Here is a 15,338-nt window from a genome sequence, read left to right as displayed (position 1 = left end):
CAAGGAGTTCGAGGCTGTAGTCAGCTCACACCTATAATCCAGCACTTTGGGAGGCTGAGCAATTGGACATCTACAAGCCAAAAATGAACCTTGACCATACAGAAATTAACTTGAGGCCAGGTGTGGTGGCTTACGCCTGTAATCCCAGCACTTTGGGAGGCCAAGGCGGGTGGATCACCTGAGGTCAGGAGTTGGAAACCAGCCTGGCCAACATGGCAAAACCCTGTCTCTACTAAAAATATAAAAATTAACTGGGCCTGGTGGTGCATGTCTGTAATCCCAGCTACTAGGGGAGCTGAGGTAGGAGGATTGCTTGAACCTGGGAGGTGGAGGTTGCAGTGAGCCAAGATTGTGCCACTGCACTTCAGCCTGGGCAACAGGGCGAGACTCCGTCTCAAAAAAAAAAAGTCACCTGCTGGGTGCGGTGGCTCACACCTGTAATCCCAGCACTTTGGGAGGCCAAGGTGGGTGGATCACCTGAGGTTGAAAATTTGAGATCAGCCTGACCAACAAGGAGAAACCCCGTCTCTACTAAAAAATATACAAAATCAGCCGGGCTTTGTGGTACATGCCTGTAATCCCAGCTACTTGGGAGGCTGAGGCAGGAGAATCGCTTGAACCCAGGAGGTGGAGGTTGCAGTAGGCCGAGATTGCACCATTGCATTCCAGCCTGGGCAGCAAGAGTGAAACTGTCACACACACACAAAAAAAAGTCATCTGTAAACTTTAAAAAAAAAAAAAAAAAAAGCATGGCACCTCCCTAAAGCACCTTTCTATGCTTCCTTAGCACATGCCCTCACCGCTATTACAGCTAACACAGTGCAGCGCAGTTCTCCCTGACACCTGTATTCTATCCTGAGCTTGGTACACAGTAGCCACTTAAGGAGTATCAATTGAATGAATGTGTGGTGCCTACAGAATTGGCTGCTACAAACTGGCATCTCCCAGGATAATTTTTACAGATGGAGTCTTGCTGTTGCCCAGGCTGAAGTACAGTGGTGTGATCATGGCCGACTGCAGCCTTGACCTCCTGTGCTCAAGGGATCCTCCTGCCTCAGCCTCCCAAAGTGCTGGATTACAGGTGTAAGCCACTGCATCCAGCCAAGATTATCTTCATAATCCAGAAAAATGGAAATTGCTCCAAGATGCTTTAGAAGGCTGTGCATTTTCCTCCTTTGAGGAAAGAAAATTAGACTCCCTTTGCTGCACAGCAGGCACCTGGAGCATCTGTAAGCTGAAGGTGTCCCATCTCCAACCTTGGTGTTGATCTCCACCTCCACCCTTAACCCCATCCTTAGAGACCCCACCTCCACAGACACACACAGAAGGCTACTGAGGGTAATTTTAATAAAGCATTAGCTGGCTGTTGCTTCTTGGGGTTAAAGATCAAAGAGGAAGGGCATCACATCTGTAAGAAAAGGAGAGAGTTCAGGAGTTTATGCTTCACAATTGCTGTTTCCTAGGCCTGGGATGCTCTCTCATAGCAGGTGATCTGCTTCTTTCACTCAAGGCTCAAATACTGCCTCTTCTCTGAAGCCTCCCTGCACTGCTCCAGGGAAAGTACAAGTACTCTTTGTACATAATCTCTATTACTGTGCTTCTCATGTTGTGTGCTCACTATTGCCTAGGCTGCTGGGCTTGGTAAGGCCAGTTGCCCCTTAGTTGTTTGCCCATGGATTCCTGGGACATCACGTCCCACACTGGTAGGTGAGGTCTCACCTCAGGCAGGCATCACCTGAGGGTCTCAGATCACTGTTAATCTCCCTGTTTCCTATAGAAGATGCATCCCCCCGCCCCACGGTGTGACCCAGGCTTCCACACTCGGCCTTGGGTCAGGATCCTCAGGTCTCTTCCCCTTGGGCCCACGCACGACAAGTCTTCACACCTGGCTGGCTCATGCACTGTTGGATACTTTCTAGCCGAGTGGAAGCCAAGGCGCGGGCCTCCTCTGCAAAGCGGCGGTGTCCCTCCTCGGTCAACTTCCAGAGGCAAGATCGAGGCCGTGTGCTGGCCCCGCCCTGCATGCTGACAGGCACTTTCTCAAAGCTGTCTCGAAAACAGAGATTGTGACGGACAGTATTCTTCCAGCCTTCCGGGGCCGTCCGGAAAAAGGGGAAGTGCTTTCTGTGGACAGGGAGGAGAGGTAAGGAAAGGCATGTTATGTCTGAGGAATGCCCTTCTCTGGAGCATGTTCTACCCAGGGGCCAGGGGCTTCAGCCCTTCTCTCCAGGGGGATAGTAGCAAGTTGGCCTGGAGTTGCTCTTTGCTGATTGAGCACGTGGCAAAGCATCCACGTGGTGCGTGGCTCACCTGAACCCTCCCTCCCTCTGAGGGCCCAGGGCTTGGACCACAGCATGAACAAAGCAGAATCAGGCCAAGCAGCTCCTGTAAGAGGAATCTTGGTTGAGGACGGACACCACTTGAAAATTCCTGTCCTGAGACATTAGGCACTTCTCCTAACACTGGGAAAGGGCCCGAGAAACTCCCTTCCTCACACTATGAGCAGGACTATCTGAGCTAAATGGAAAATCCTTCTCAACTGGGTTCCCTCTACCCCTGGGGGTGCAGGGAGCTGTGCCAGACAGTCCCGTCCTAGCAGAAGCAGGTGGGAACTATTGGGGAAACCTGACTTTAGACTGGCTGATCTTCAGAGGATGGTGGGGAAACTGTTACCTGACCCAAGTGAATGTATGTTTTAAAGGAGAACTATACCCAAAGAACACTGAAAACTAGTTAAAAAGAAAAAAAAAAAAAGAACTAAAGCCATAAAAAGGTTGGAGGGTTCTTTAGACGTGAAAGGGGCTGGGAATGGCTATGTTCCTGTACACATGTGGGCACAAATGCACCTGGGAAAAGGGAACTGGGAACATACTCGTCCTCTCAGACCCAGATAGGGAAACCAGGTCAGCAACACAGGGCCTGGGATGGATTGGAAGGCATCAGCCCGGGGCCCTGGCCCCCACTTCCCCCTCCTCGCAGGGCCCCTGGCACATACCGAGTGAAACTGTAGATCTGTTGCACGTTGAGGCCACAGGGGGAACTGTTTCTTAATGCCAGGGCAATTAGGTGGAAGTAATTGAGAGGGGGCCGGGACCAGAGCCTCCCCGCCTGGCTGCTGGCTTGCCGAAGCCTCCGACTCTGGAGGGGGGGCCTTTTGTGAGGGGATGGGAGAGCCACAGAGGAGGTGTCTTCCTGGTCCTCAGCCTCCTCCTCTTCTGTGAGCTAGAGGAGCACAGAGTAGGAGCTGGTCCTGACTCCTCAGCCTCTACTCCAGGGTGCAGTGGCAGGAAGGGGGGGGTGGTCTAAGGCCACCATTTGGGCTTCTCCCCAACCCAAGCATGTAGGTAATTTCTGAACCCATTCACCTTTTGCTATGGCTAAGAGAGCAGAACCGTAATGGCTCTTCCCCATGCCCCTCGCCTACTGCCCAAGTCCCGCTCCCATCCCCAAAAATCCATACCTCCCAGGTGCTGGGGGAAAAGGCAAACCGCTTCCGAGGGGGAGACTGCTTGCTGGAGGACCGGGACAGTGATTCCACCCCTGTGGCCTCTGAGCAGCTGGCATCTTCCTCCTTCTGGGGTGGCTGAGAGAAGGGGAGTGTGCTTGTCAGATCCTCCCTCTTCCTAGGTCCTGGGACCTCCAGCTTTCCGGGAGGATACACGATGTTGGGGTTTACCCACATCCAGAGGTTGGGCTCATAATCTGGACCTGTGAAGAACAAAAGGAGATTGTGTGCCACAGCCCACTGGCTTTGGGTGCCCCTGGTCTCCAGCCCAGGCCACATAAACAGGTCAGAGAACTCAATACTTACCATCCTTATCAGGGTTGGGTTTTTTCTCTAGGGGTAATTTTGGTGGCTTAACAATTCGGAGTTTATATCTGGCAACTGGCAAAAAGAAAGACAGAGAGAGTCAAAACATCCCAGGATATCCCTTTGTGACCCTAGGATCCTAGGCCTTCAGGCTTCTCTGGGAGAAGGTTGTGGGCCCTGCCTGGGGAGTTAACATCACATTCTACTTCTACTGGTTTTGCCTTTACCTCTCTGACCTTCTCATTCCCCTCTGCATTCTTTTCTTCTCACTCTACATATACTATCCCTGAATGATCTCATGCATGCCTGTGGCTTCAGTTAACATCTATAAAAAAATGTAGAGCTCTCAAATCTTCACCTCTAGCCTAGCATTCTGTGCTAGCCCTTAAGGAGAACTACCTACTGGATGTCTTTACTTGGGTAGCCCATAGGCACTTCAAACGCGCTTCTAAAACTGAATTCCATCTTCTTGCTCTTCCTCCTGTATTCTTGTTTTTTTTTTTTTTTTTTTTTTTTTTTTTTTTTTTTTTTCTTTTTAAGACAGGGTCTTGCTTTGTTGCACAGGCTGGAGTGCAGTGGTGTGCTCAAGAGATTCTCCCACCTCAGCCTCCCAGGTAGCTGGAACTACAGGTGCATGCCACTACGCCCCACTAATTTTTGTATTTTTTTTTTTTTCAGATGGAGTCTCACTCTGTCGCCCAGGCTGGAGTGTAGTGGCGTGATCTCGGCTCACTGCAACCTCTGCCTCCCGGGTTCAAGTGATTCTCCTGCCTCAGCCTCCCAAGAAGCTGGGACTACAGGCGCACACCACCACACCCAGCTAATTTTTGTATTTTTTAGTAGAGACGTGGTTTCACCATATTGGCCAGGCTGGTGTCGAACTCCTGACCTCGTGATCCGCCTGCCTCAGCCTCCCAAAGTGCTGGGATTACAGGCGTGAGCCACCGCGCCCAACCCAATTTTTGTATTTTTTGTATAGATGAGGGTCTATGTTGCCTGGGCGGGTCTCGAACCCCTGGGTTCAAGCAATCCTCCTGCTTCGAGATCCCAAAATGTTGGGATTACAGGCATGAGCTACCATGCCTGGCCTTCCTGTATTCTTTGTCTCAGCAAGTGGCACCACCATTAACTGGTTGTTCAGGACAAAAACTATTTTTGCCCCCTCACTGTCCCTATGAGTGTCATTATATTACAGATGAATCTAGGCTTTTGTTTGGGAAGTGATATACTTATCGGAGAGCTCAGTAATTAGAGAGGATGCCTATTATGTTGCTAATATTCAACATAGTATTCAAAAAAGGAAAAAGCAAAAGATATAAAAATTGAGGTTTTTTTTTGAGACAGGGTCTTGCTTGGTTGCCCATGCTGGAGTGCAGTGGTGTGACACCGTCTCACTGCAATCTCCACCTCCCAACTCAAGCAATCCTCCCATCTCAGCTCTTACATAAAGAACTTAAAAGACTTGAACAAAGACTTATAATACATACTATTAAGATGCCAGTTACCCTCAAAATGAATCTATAAGTTTTATGCACATATTATAGCACAAAAATTAAAGTTTGGCCAGGTGTGGTGGCCCACACCTGTAATCCCATCACTTTGGGAGGCCAAGGCAGGTGGACCACTTGAGGTCAGGAGTTCGAGACCAGCCTGCCCAACATGGCGAAACCCCATCTCTACTAAAAGTACAAAAAATTAGCCAGGTGTGGTGGCGCGTAACTGTAGTCCCAGCTACTTGGGAGGCTGAGGCAGGAGAATCACTTGAACCTGGGAGGCAGAGGTTGCAGTGAGCTGAGATCGTGCCACTGCAGTCCAGCCTAGGTGACACAGTAAGACTCTGTCTCAAAAAAAGTTCTAACATAGTAAAAATCACCATAAGCAAAAAACAAACAGACAAACAAACAAACAAAATAGACAGCAAAACTTCAATCCAAATTTCTCAGTTCTCTGATATATAGAGAGCTCCTACAAATCAATATGTAAAAGGTCAACACAAACTTAGAAATGGACAAATGATACGAATCGCATTCACAAGGAGGGGATACCTGAATGGCTAACAAGATGATCAGCATTATTAATAATAAGAAAAACTGGCCGGGTGCGGTGGCTCACGCTTGTAATCCCAGCACTTTGGGAGGCCGAGGCGGGCGGATCACGAGGTCAGGAGATCGAGACCACGGTGAAACCCCGTCTCTACTAAAAATACAAAAAAATTAGCCGGGCGTGGTGGCGGGCGCCTGTAGTCCCAGCTACTCGGAGAGGCTGAGGCAGGAGAATGGCGTGAACCCGGGAGATGGAGTTTGCAGTGAGCCGAGATCGTGCCACTGCACTCCAGCCTGGGTGACAGAGCGAGACTCCGTCTCAAAAAAAAAAAAAAAAAAATAAGAAGAAGAAGAAGAAGAAGAAAAACACTGTAAGATAATGAGATAATCAAATTGACTGGAATTATAAAGATAATACCAAGTGTTGAGAAACATGCAAAGAAATAGAATCTCTTATTATACTGCAGTTCTGTTTATCAACTGGAGCAGCCCTCGTTAAGAGCAATCAGGCAGGACTACAATTTACTCTATCTTACTGTCTGCTCCTGGATGTATATATTCAAGTGAATACAGGAACTTATATACTAATCAATCTCCATTGTTACTATCATCTACTGACCTCCTGGTTTAGCTGTCACTCTCCAACACTACTCCTGCCTTAAATCTTGGCTGCTGGCCAGGTGCAGCGGCTCATGCCTGTAATCCCAGCACTTTAAGAGGCTTAGGCAGGTGGATTGCTTGGGCCCAGGAGTTTGAAATCAGCCTGGGCAACATGGTGAAACCCCATCTCTATAAAAAATACAAAGATAATAATCTAGCCGAATGTGGTGGTGTGAGCCTGTAGTTCCAGCTACTCAGGAGGCTGAAGTGGGAGGATGGCTTGAGCGGGAAAAGGGACGTTGCAGTGAGCCAAGCTTACGCTACTGCACTCCAGCTTGGGCAACAAAGCCAGAACTTGTTTCAAAAACAGAAACATGATCTTTGCTATTTATTGAACTCTTCTCCAGCGAGTTTGACTTCTACTCTACTGTGGACACTCCCTCAGGCATAACCTAAATCAACAACTGCAACCTCTCCGTAACCTCATTTATGCACCACATAAAAATGCACCACCTCGTGTCTTTCTGGCTAACTCCCTCAACCCCAACTATGATCCCACTGAGGTCACCAGTCCACTGAATTATGGTTTTGGTGCACTCGTTTGGCAGAGGTGGATTTAGTCAGGGTTGTGGTTTGGCCAACAAAGTGCTCCAAAGCCACAGATGATCCAGGGAACCTGCATAATATCCGACCATGGGATCCAAGTTAGTTGAATAAGGGTGGACATATCAAGTGATTGAAACAGTGAAAAGGTGATAGGATCAATGGACTGGTGATCTCATTGCAACCCAAGGATAGCACCTCTATATGTCTGTGTCTCGCTTTGGCACAGATCCCCCATGCTTTTTTAAGGACATTGTTCCACAAATCTTCCCCTCTCTTTCCTGTGTCACTAATTTTTTGTCTTTGTTGGATCATTCTCATCAGCATGCAAACATGCTGTTAATTCTCCCATTTTAGGGACCAGGTGCAGTGGCTCATGCTTGTAATCCCAGCCTGCTTTGGAAAGCTGAGGCAGGAGGATCACTTGAGCCCAGGAGTTCAAGGCTGCTCAAGGCTGCTCAAGGCTGCAGTGAGCTGTGCTGGTGCCACTGCACTCCAGCCTGGGCACCAGATAGAGACCCTGTCTCTTAAAAAAAAGAAAGAAAAAGAAAAAAATTATCCCATCTTATTTCCTGTTGAGGCATAACACATTGCCTCTACTTCCTCTCCTTCCATTCTTAAACCTCCTTCAGTCAGGTTTTTCATTCTACCACTTACTAAAACCACTAACCAGGGACCTCTGCTTAGTTAAGTCCAATCATCACTTACATTCCACTCATCCAACCCCTCCCTCCTTGAAAGGCTTTTTCCACTTGGTTTCCAGGACACCACAGACCCCCTAGTTTTGATTCTCAATGGTCTTTTTTGCTAGTTATCTCTCTTCTCTCCAATCTCTTTACAATGGACTGCCCCCAGGGCTCATTCTTGTTCCTCCTCTATTCTCACTCCTTAAGTTCCACCCATATACCAAAAGACCCAAAATTTACATCTGCAGTCCCCACTTCTCTCCAGAACTCCAGGCTCATGTATCCAACTGCAGACTCAATGCTTCTACTTGGATGTCTAAGGATCTCCAGCTCAGCATATCCAGAACAGAATTCCTGATCTTCCTTCCTAAACCTGTCTCCCACTCAGTACAAGGCAACTCTATCCTTCCACTAGGTCAAAACACTTTGAAGGCTCATACTCAATTGTCTGTCTTATACTCCATATCCAATCCATTAGCATAGCCAGCTGGTTCTCCCTGCTACTACCCTGGCCCAATCTACCATCATCTCGTCTGGATTACTACTGCAGCCTCCTAGTCTCTGTACATCCACAGTCTACCCTCAACACAACAGCCAGAGTGATCTTTTCAAATATAGATCATGCAGGACTAGCCACATAATTTGTAGGGTCCAGTAAAGAAAACATGAGGCTCCTCGTTGAAAAATTATTAAAAATTTCAAGACAGTGACAGCAGTGTATTAAACCAAACACAGGCACCTAGGCAACTGCACGAGTCACACACTCATGAAGCAGACACTGAGAGCATGTCACTCCTCTGCTCAATTTGGGAGGTAGGAGGATTGCTTGAGTCCAGGAGTTCAAGACCAGCCTGGGCAACATAGGGAGATCCCCATCTCTACAAATAGTAAGAAAGTTAGCCAGTGTGGTGGCCTGTGCCTGTGGTTGCAGCTACTTTGGGGGGACTGAGATGGGAGCATTGCTTGAGCCTGGAGGTAATTGTGCCACCGCACTCCAGCCTGAGCAAGAGCAAGAGCCTATCTCAAACAAAACCTTACAACCAATCCTCATCTGACTCAGAGTCAACCCTAAAGTCCTTAGAGGACAGGCATTCCTGCTCTCAACCACACGCTTTGGAACTCTTTATTCACTGTCATCCAGCCTTACTGACCTCCTTACCACTTTCCCTGCAAGTATCCTCTAGGCTCACTCTTCCCCTCCTATCAAGTCTTTGCTCAAATATTATGTTCCTAATTGAGTTCAACCCCACAATCTTATTTAAAACTGTAGCTGTGGCCGGGCGCGGTGGCTCACACCTGTAATCCCAGCACTTTAGGAGGCTGAGGGAAGCAGATCACTTGAGGCCAGGAGTTTGAGACCAGCCTGGCCAACATGGTGAAACCCTGTCTCTACTAAAAATACAAAAATTAGCTGGGTGTGGTGATGCATGCCTGTCATCTCAGCTACTGGTGAGGCTGAAGCACTAGAATCGCCTGAACCTGGGTGGCAGAGGGTGCAGTGAACTGAGATTGCGCTACTGTACTCCAGCCTGGGTGACAGAGTGAGACTCCATGTCAAAAAAAAAAAAAAAAAAGAAGGCTGGGCGCGGTGGCTCACACCTGTAATGCCAGCACTTTGGGAGGCTGAGACGGCGGATCGTGGTCAGGAGTTCGAGACTAGCCTGGCCAACATAGTGAAACCCCGTCTCTACTAAAAATACAAAAATTAGCCGGGCATGGTGGCACGTGCCTGTAGTCCCAGCTACTCGGGAGGCTGAGGCAGGAGAATCACTTGAACCCGGGGGGCAGAGGAGATCGCACCACTGAACTCCAGCGTGGGCAACAGAGCCAGACTCCATCTCAAAAAACAAAAAACAAAAACAAACTATAGCTGCCACCACACCCTTCCCCTATTCCTGAGTCTCCTTCTCCTGTTCTTTCCCCATTGCAGATTATCACTTTATAGCATACTATATGATCTACCCATTTATTATACTTCTGTGGATTATCTGTCTGCCCCTAGTAGAATGTAAGTTTCCTTGTCTGTTCTATTTATTTATTTTTATTTTTTGAGACAGAGTCTCGCTGTCGCCCAGGCTGGAGTGCAATGGCGCGATCTCAGCTCACTGCAGGCTCCGCCCACTGGGGTTCACGCCATTCTCCTGCCTCAGCCTCCCGAGTAGCTGGGACTACAGGCGCCCGCCACCTCGCTCGGCTAATTTTTTGTATTTTTAGTAGAGACGGGGTTTCACTGTGTTAGGCAGGATGGTCTCGATCTCCTGACCTCGTGATCCACCCACCTCGGCCTCCCAAAGTGCTGGGATTACAGGCGTGAGCCACCGCGCCCGGCCTAGTTTCCTTGTCTGTTCTGTTCACTGTGTATCATGAGTGTCTAGAACAGTGCCAGGCCAGTTGGAGGTGCTCAATACATATTTCTTGAATGAAGAAACAAGAAAGAATGTTCATTAGCATTAATTATGGTGGCAAAGAGTTGGAAGCAATCTAGGTGTAAAGAAAATTAAAAAGGTGGGACACCGAGCCGATAGAATACTAACAACAATCAGAAATAATGAACCACGTCTGAATTTAGCAACCTAACACAACAGCTCTCAAAAACAATGAGTGGAGAAAACAGACGTTAAATGGATTAGGGTTGGTAATGGGAGTAGTGGAGGTAATGGAAGGAGGGGTGGAGACTTAAGGGGCAAAAGGAAGAGTTAAGGCTGGGGGCGGTGGCTCAGGCCTGTAATGCCAGCACTTTTGGGAGGCCTACATGGGCAACATGATGAAACTCTGCCTCTACTAAAAATAAAAAAAATTAACAGGGCGTGGTGGCGCACGCCTGCAATCCAGGCTACTCAGGAGGCTGAGGCGGGAGAATGGCTTGAACCCGGGAGGCGGAGGTTGCAGTGAGCTGAGATCGTGCCACTGCACTCCAGCCTGGGCGACAGAACAAGACCCCCTCTCAAAAAAAATTTTTGAAAAAAAAAAAAAGAATTAATCCAAGGGCCTTGCAGGCAAAAAAGTACCACGAATGTGGGGAGTAATTATCTCAACTCTCCACACTTGAGGTCCAAAGAAGACAAAGAAAACCTAAAAGATCGCGATCGTCAACCAAGCATTTGGCCAAGTACAGAGCACTTCTAGCTGTCAGGCAATATGTTAAGAGGTGAGAACACAGCCATGGATAAAACGATGAGGCCTGTTTTTTTAAGAGACGGAAAAGTAACTGAAATATACAGTATAGCAAATGGCGACCAGCGCCAAGGAGAAGACCCAGAAGAGGCCTTGGAATGTTCTGGGAGCCTGGCGGGTGACGTACGGTGGAAAGCCTCCGTTTTTAGGTGAGACCAGCTGTCCTCCGGGAGCTTCCAATTGAGTCAGGCGCGAACCCCCCCACCCCCCAAACCACTCCCGAGTAGAGTTCGCAAGTGGGGGTGGAGCGGGGGCGGCGGAGCTAAGCCCGGGCCGGGGGCGGGGGGGGGGCTCGGCCCCCCAAGCCTCCCTGGGAGGCGGGGGCGAAGGCTGGGGAGCCGCCCTGCCCCGGGGTCCCCCGAGCCCCTAGGCCACCCCTCCGCCACGCCCAGCCCCCCACCTCACCCCACCCGCTACTCACGTTTCTGCTCCGCTAAGGGGAGGTGAGATGTGGTGAAGGCCAGAAAAAGCTCGTTCCCCATGTCCCAGTCCAGCAGTCCCGGGACCTGGCCATGGAGGCGGGCCCAGAAGTCGAGGTGTTGGAGCTTCACGTCCACCTTCGGGGCGGGCAGAGGCGCGGCGGCGCGGAGTGGGAGCGCGGCGGCTGAGGAGCGACCCTCACAGGCGCCTTCTCAAATGCGCCGGCTCCGATTGAGTTAGCTTGGCGGCAGCTCAGGTGTGGAGCGGTCCATTTGACGCCTTTAATCTCTTCAGGACCGCGCCGAGGAACGCTTAAGAAGACCCTCCTTGACTCTACCCCTACATGCCGGGGATCCAGGATCTGGGGATCCGGAAGGGACCCCAGACCATCTTCCGCATCCTCGTTTGCCCAAGCCCCTTGACGCTTATTTCATTGAAAAGGCGCCATGGTCACGTGATCGTATTTATTTATTTTTATAGCTTTCTAGAAGTTGTGAAAGGTTTATGGTTTATCCACGATCACATCTGTAGTAGATGGTGGAGATGGAATTACACTGGATGGTGATTTGATTAAAAAAATTTTTTTTTGTCTTTTGGCTGGACGCGGTGGTTCACGCCTGTAATCCCAGCACTCTGGGAGGCCGAGGTGGACGGATCACCTGAGGTCAGAAGTTTGAGACCAGCCTGACCGATGGTGAGACGCTGTTTCTACTGAAAATACAAAAAAAATTAGCTGTGCGTGGTGGCTCACGCCTGTAATCCCAGCTACTAGGGAGGCTGAGGCAGGAGAATCACTTAAACCCGGGAGGTGGAGGTTGCAGTGAGCCGAGATGGTGCCACTGCACTCCAACCTGGGGGACAATAAAATTAAAATAAAAATTTTGTTTTTAATAATTTCAGATTTGCAGAAAAATCCCAAGAATGCTACAAAAAATTCCTGTATACTTTTTCACCCAGATTCACCAGTTACACCAATTATTAACATTTTATCACATTTGTATTTTTATTTCCATATATACTACATATATATTATGTTTTGCTTAACAATTTGAGAGTAATTTGCAGACATCGTGTCCCTTTACCCAAAAATATTTCTGTATTTCCTAAAAACAAGGATATTGTTTTATGTATCCAGAAAATCAGAAATCAGAAAATTTAAGATTGATTCAATGTTATATTTAATATACAGTTCTTATTCAAATTTTACCAATTGTCCCAACAATGTCATTTATATAAATTTTCTTTTCTGGCCGTTATCCCTTTTAGCACTATGCAATACATTTAATATCCATGTCTGTTTACTCTCCATTAATCTGGAACAATTTCTTTCTCTTTTTTTTTTAAAGCCAAATTTAGCAATAGGGGGTTGTATACCAACTTTAGTGACACTAATGTTACTAATAATAAGTTCTGATAACCCACTACCGTCAGACAAGCCATCTTTATTTTATTTATTTTTTTTTTTGAGACAGGGTTTCACTTTGTCACCGAGGCTGGAGTGCAGTGGTGCAATCAGTTCACTGCAGCCTCAACTTCCCAGGCTCCAGCAGTCCTCCCACCTCAGCCTCCCAGGTAGCTGGGACCACAGTTGTTCAACACCATGCCCAGCTAATTTTTGGTAGAGTCACAGTTTGCCATGTTGCCCAGGCTGGGTCTCAAACTCCCGACCTCAAGTGATCCAACTGCCTCAGCCTCTCAAAGTGCTGTGATTACAGGCATAAGCCACTGCACCTGGGCTCTCTGTCTTTATAATCTTTCATAACATTGACATTTTTGAAGAGCACTGGCCATTTATTTTGTAGAATGGCCCTCAGTTTGGATTTGGCTAATGTCTCCTCTTAATTAGAGTATGCATTTTTGGCAAGAATACCACAGAAGCGATGTTTCTTTTTTTTTTTTTTTAACTTTTAGGTTCAAGTGTACATGTGCAGGTTTGCTATATATGACTCATGTCACGGGGGTTTGTTGTACAGATTATTTCATCACCTAGGTACTAAACCTAGTACCCAAGAGTTATTTTTTTCTGCTGTTCTCCCTCCTCCCATCCTCCACCCTCAAGTAGGCCCCAGTGTCTGTGTGGTTCCCCTCTTTGAGTTCATGAGTTCTTATCGTTTAGCTTCCACTTACAGGTGAGAACGTGTGGCATTTGGTTTTCTGTTCTTGCATTAGTTTGCTAAGGATAATGGGCTCCAGCTTCATCCAGGTTCCCACAGAAGACATGAGCTCATTCTTTTTTATGGCTGCATAGTATTCCATGATGTATATGTACTGTGTTGTATATGTACCCTTTCTTTCTTTCTTTTCTTTTCTTTTCTTTTCTTTCTTTCTTTCTTTCTTTCTTTCTTTCTTTCTTTCTTTCTTTCTTTCTTTCTCTTTCTTTCTTTTTCTTTCTTTCTTTCTTTCTTTTTTTTCCTTCCTTCCTTCCTTCCCTCCCTCCCTCCTCCCTTCCCTCCTCCCTTCCTTCCTCCCTTCTCTTCCCTCCCCTCCCCTCCCCTCCCCTTCCCTTCCCTTCCTTTGCTTTTGTTGCCCAGGCTGGAGTACAATGGCGTGACCTCAGCTCCCGGGTTCAAGCAATTCTCTTGCCTCCACCTCCCTAGTAGCTGGGATTACAGGCGGCCCCAATGATGCCCAGCTAATTTTTGTATTTTTAGTAGAGACGAAGTTTCACCATGTTGGCCAGGCTGGTATCGAACTCCTGACCTCAAGTGGTCCTCCTGCCTTGGCCTTCCAAAGTGCTGGGATTACAGGCACGAGCCACCGCACCTGGCCATGCATATGTCTTTATGGTAGAATGATTTATATTCCTTTGAGTATACACCCAAAAATGGGATTACTGGGTTGAATGGTAATCACCAAACTGCATTCCACAATGGCTGAACTAATTTACATTCCCAGCAGCAGTGTATAAGGCTTTCCTTTTGTCCACAACTTTGCCAGCATGTGTTATTTTCTGACTTTGAATAATAGCCATTCTTACTGGGCGCGGTGGCTCACGCCTGTAATCCCAACACTTTTGGAGGCCGCGGCGGGTGGATCACCTGAGGTCGGGAGTTCGAGACCAGCATGGCCAACATGGTGAAACCCCATCTTTACTAAAAGTACAAAAATTAGCTGGGCATGGTGATGCGCGTCTGTAATCCCAGCTAATCAGGAGGCTGAGGCAGAAGAATCTCTTGAACCCCAGAGGCAGAGGTTGCAGTGAGCCGAGATCTTGCCACTGCACTCTAGCCTGGGCAACAGAGAGAGACTCCGTCTCAAAAAAAAAAAAAAAAAATAGCCATTCTGACTGGTGTGAGATGGTATCTCATTGTGGTTTTGATCTGCATTTCTCTAATGATTGGTGGTGATGAGCATTTTTTCATGTACGTGTACATCTTCTTTTGAAAAGCATCTGTTGGCTGGTCACAGTGGCTCGTGCCTGTAATCCCAGCACTTTGGGAGGCTGAGGCAGGTGGATCACTTGAGCTCAGGAGTTCAAGACCAACCTGAGCAACATGGCAAAACCCCATCTCTGCAAAAGCTACAAAAATTAGCTGGGCATGGTGGCGTGTACCTGTTGTCCCAGCTACTCGAGAGGCTGAGGTGGGAGGATTACTTGAGCCTGGGAGGCGGGGGCTGCAGTAAGCTGAGATTACACCACTGCACTCAGCCTGGGTGACAGAGTGAGACCCTCATCTAAGAAAAAAAAAGAAAGAAAGAAAAGAAAAGTGTTTCATCCTTTGTCCACTTTTTAATGGGCTTTTTTTCATTGTGAATTTGTTTAAGGTCCTTGTAGATTCTGGATATCAGACTTGTGTCAGATGTGTATTTTCTCTCATTCTTTAGGTTGACTGTTTACTCTTTTGATAGTTTATTTTGCTGTGCAGAAGCTCTTAAATTGAATTAGATCCCATTTGTCAAATTTTGCCTTTGTTGCAATTGCTTTTGGTGTCTTTGTCATGAAATGTTTGCCCAAGGTGGTATTGCCTAGGCTGTCTTCCAGGGTTTTTATAGTTTTGGGTT

The 15,338-nt window shown here is 47.8% G+C and overlaps 1 protein-coding gene across 2 annotated transcripts; it reads right to left on the bottom strand.

Moving 5' to 3' along the window:
• Nucleotides 1-1,328: 1,328 nt before the first annotated feature.
• Nucleotides 1,329-11,728, bottom strand: FOXR1 (forkhead box R1). Of its 2 annotated transcripts, XM_055273412.2 has the most exons (6): nucleotides 11,338-11,728; nucleotides 3,812-3,886; nucleotides 3,461-3,708; nucleotides 2,996-3,222; nucleotides 1,886-2,124; nucleotides 1,329-1,408 (listed from the first exon to the last, which is right to left on the bottom strand). In XM_055273412.2, the coding sequence occupies exons 1-6, from the start codon at nucleotides 11,396-11,398 to the stop codon at nucleotides 1,380-1,382; spliced, it is 879 nt and encodes a 292-aa protein (XP_055129387.1). In that variant the 5' UTR covers nucleotides 11,399-11,728; the 3' UTR covers nucleotides 1,329-1,379. The 2 variants fall into 2 exon arrangements, with proteins under 2 accessions (XP_055129387.1, XP_055129386.1); XM_055273411.2 differs by lacking the exon at nucleotides 1,329-1,408 and having other exon boundaries at nucleotides 1,568-2,124.
• Nucleotides 11,729-15,338: the final 3,610 nt, after the last annotated feature.

Source organism: Symphalangus syndactylus, chromosome 3 (genome assembly GCF_028878055.3).
Source record: "Symphalangus syndactylus isolate Jambi chromosome 3, NHGRI_mSymSyn1-v2.1_pri, whole genome shotgun sequence".
Classification (NCBI taxonomy): domain Eukaryota; kingdom Metazoa; phylum Chordata; class Mammalia; order Primates; family Hylobatidae; genus Symphalangus; species Symphalangus syndactylus.
This window is presented reverse-complemented; position numbering and strand designations above follow the sequence as displayed.

Excerpts from the sequence above, each read along its gene's own strand:
- FOXR1 (XM_055273411.2), bottom strand. The coding sequence starts at position 11,398 with ATGGGGAACGAGCTTTTTCTGGCCTTCACCACATCTCACCTCCCCTTA. Across the intron at positions 3,709-3,811 it reads ACCCAACCCTGATAAGGATG|GTCCAGATTATGAGCCCAAC; the intron begins GTAAGTATTGAG and ends TGTTCTTCACAG. Across the intron at positions 2,125-2,995 it reads CAGATCTACAGTTTCACTCG|AAAGCACTTCCCCTTTTTCC; the intron begins GTATGTGCCAGG and ends CCCTGTCCACAG.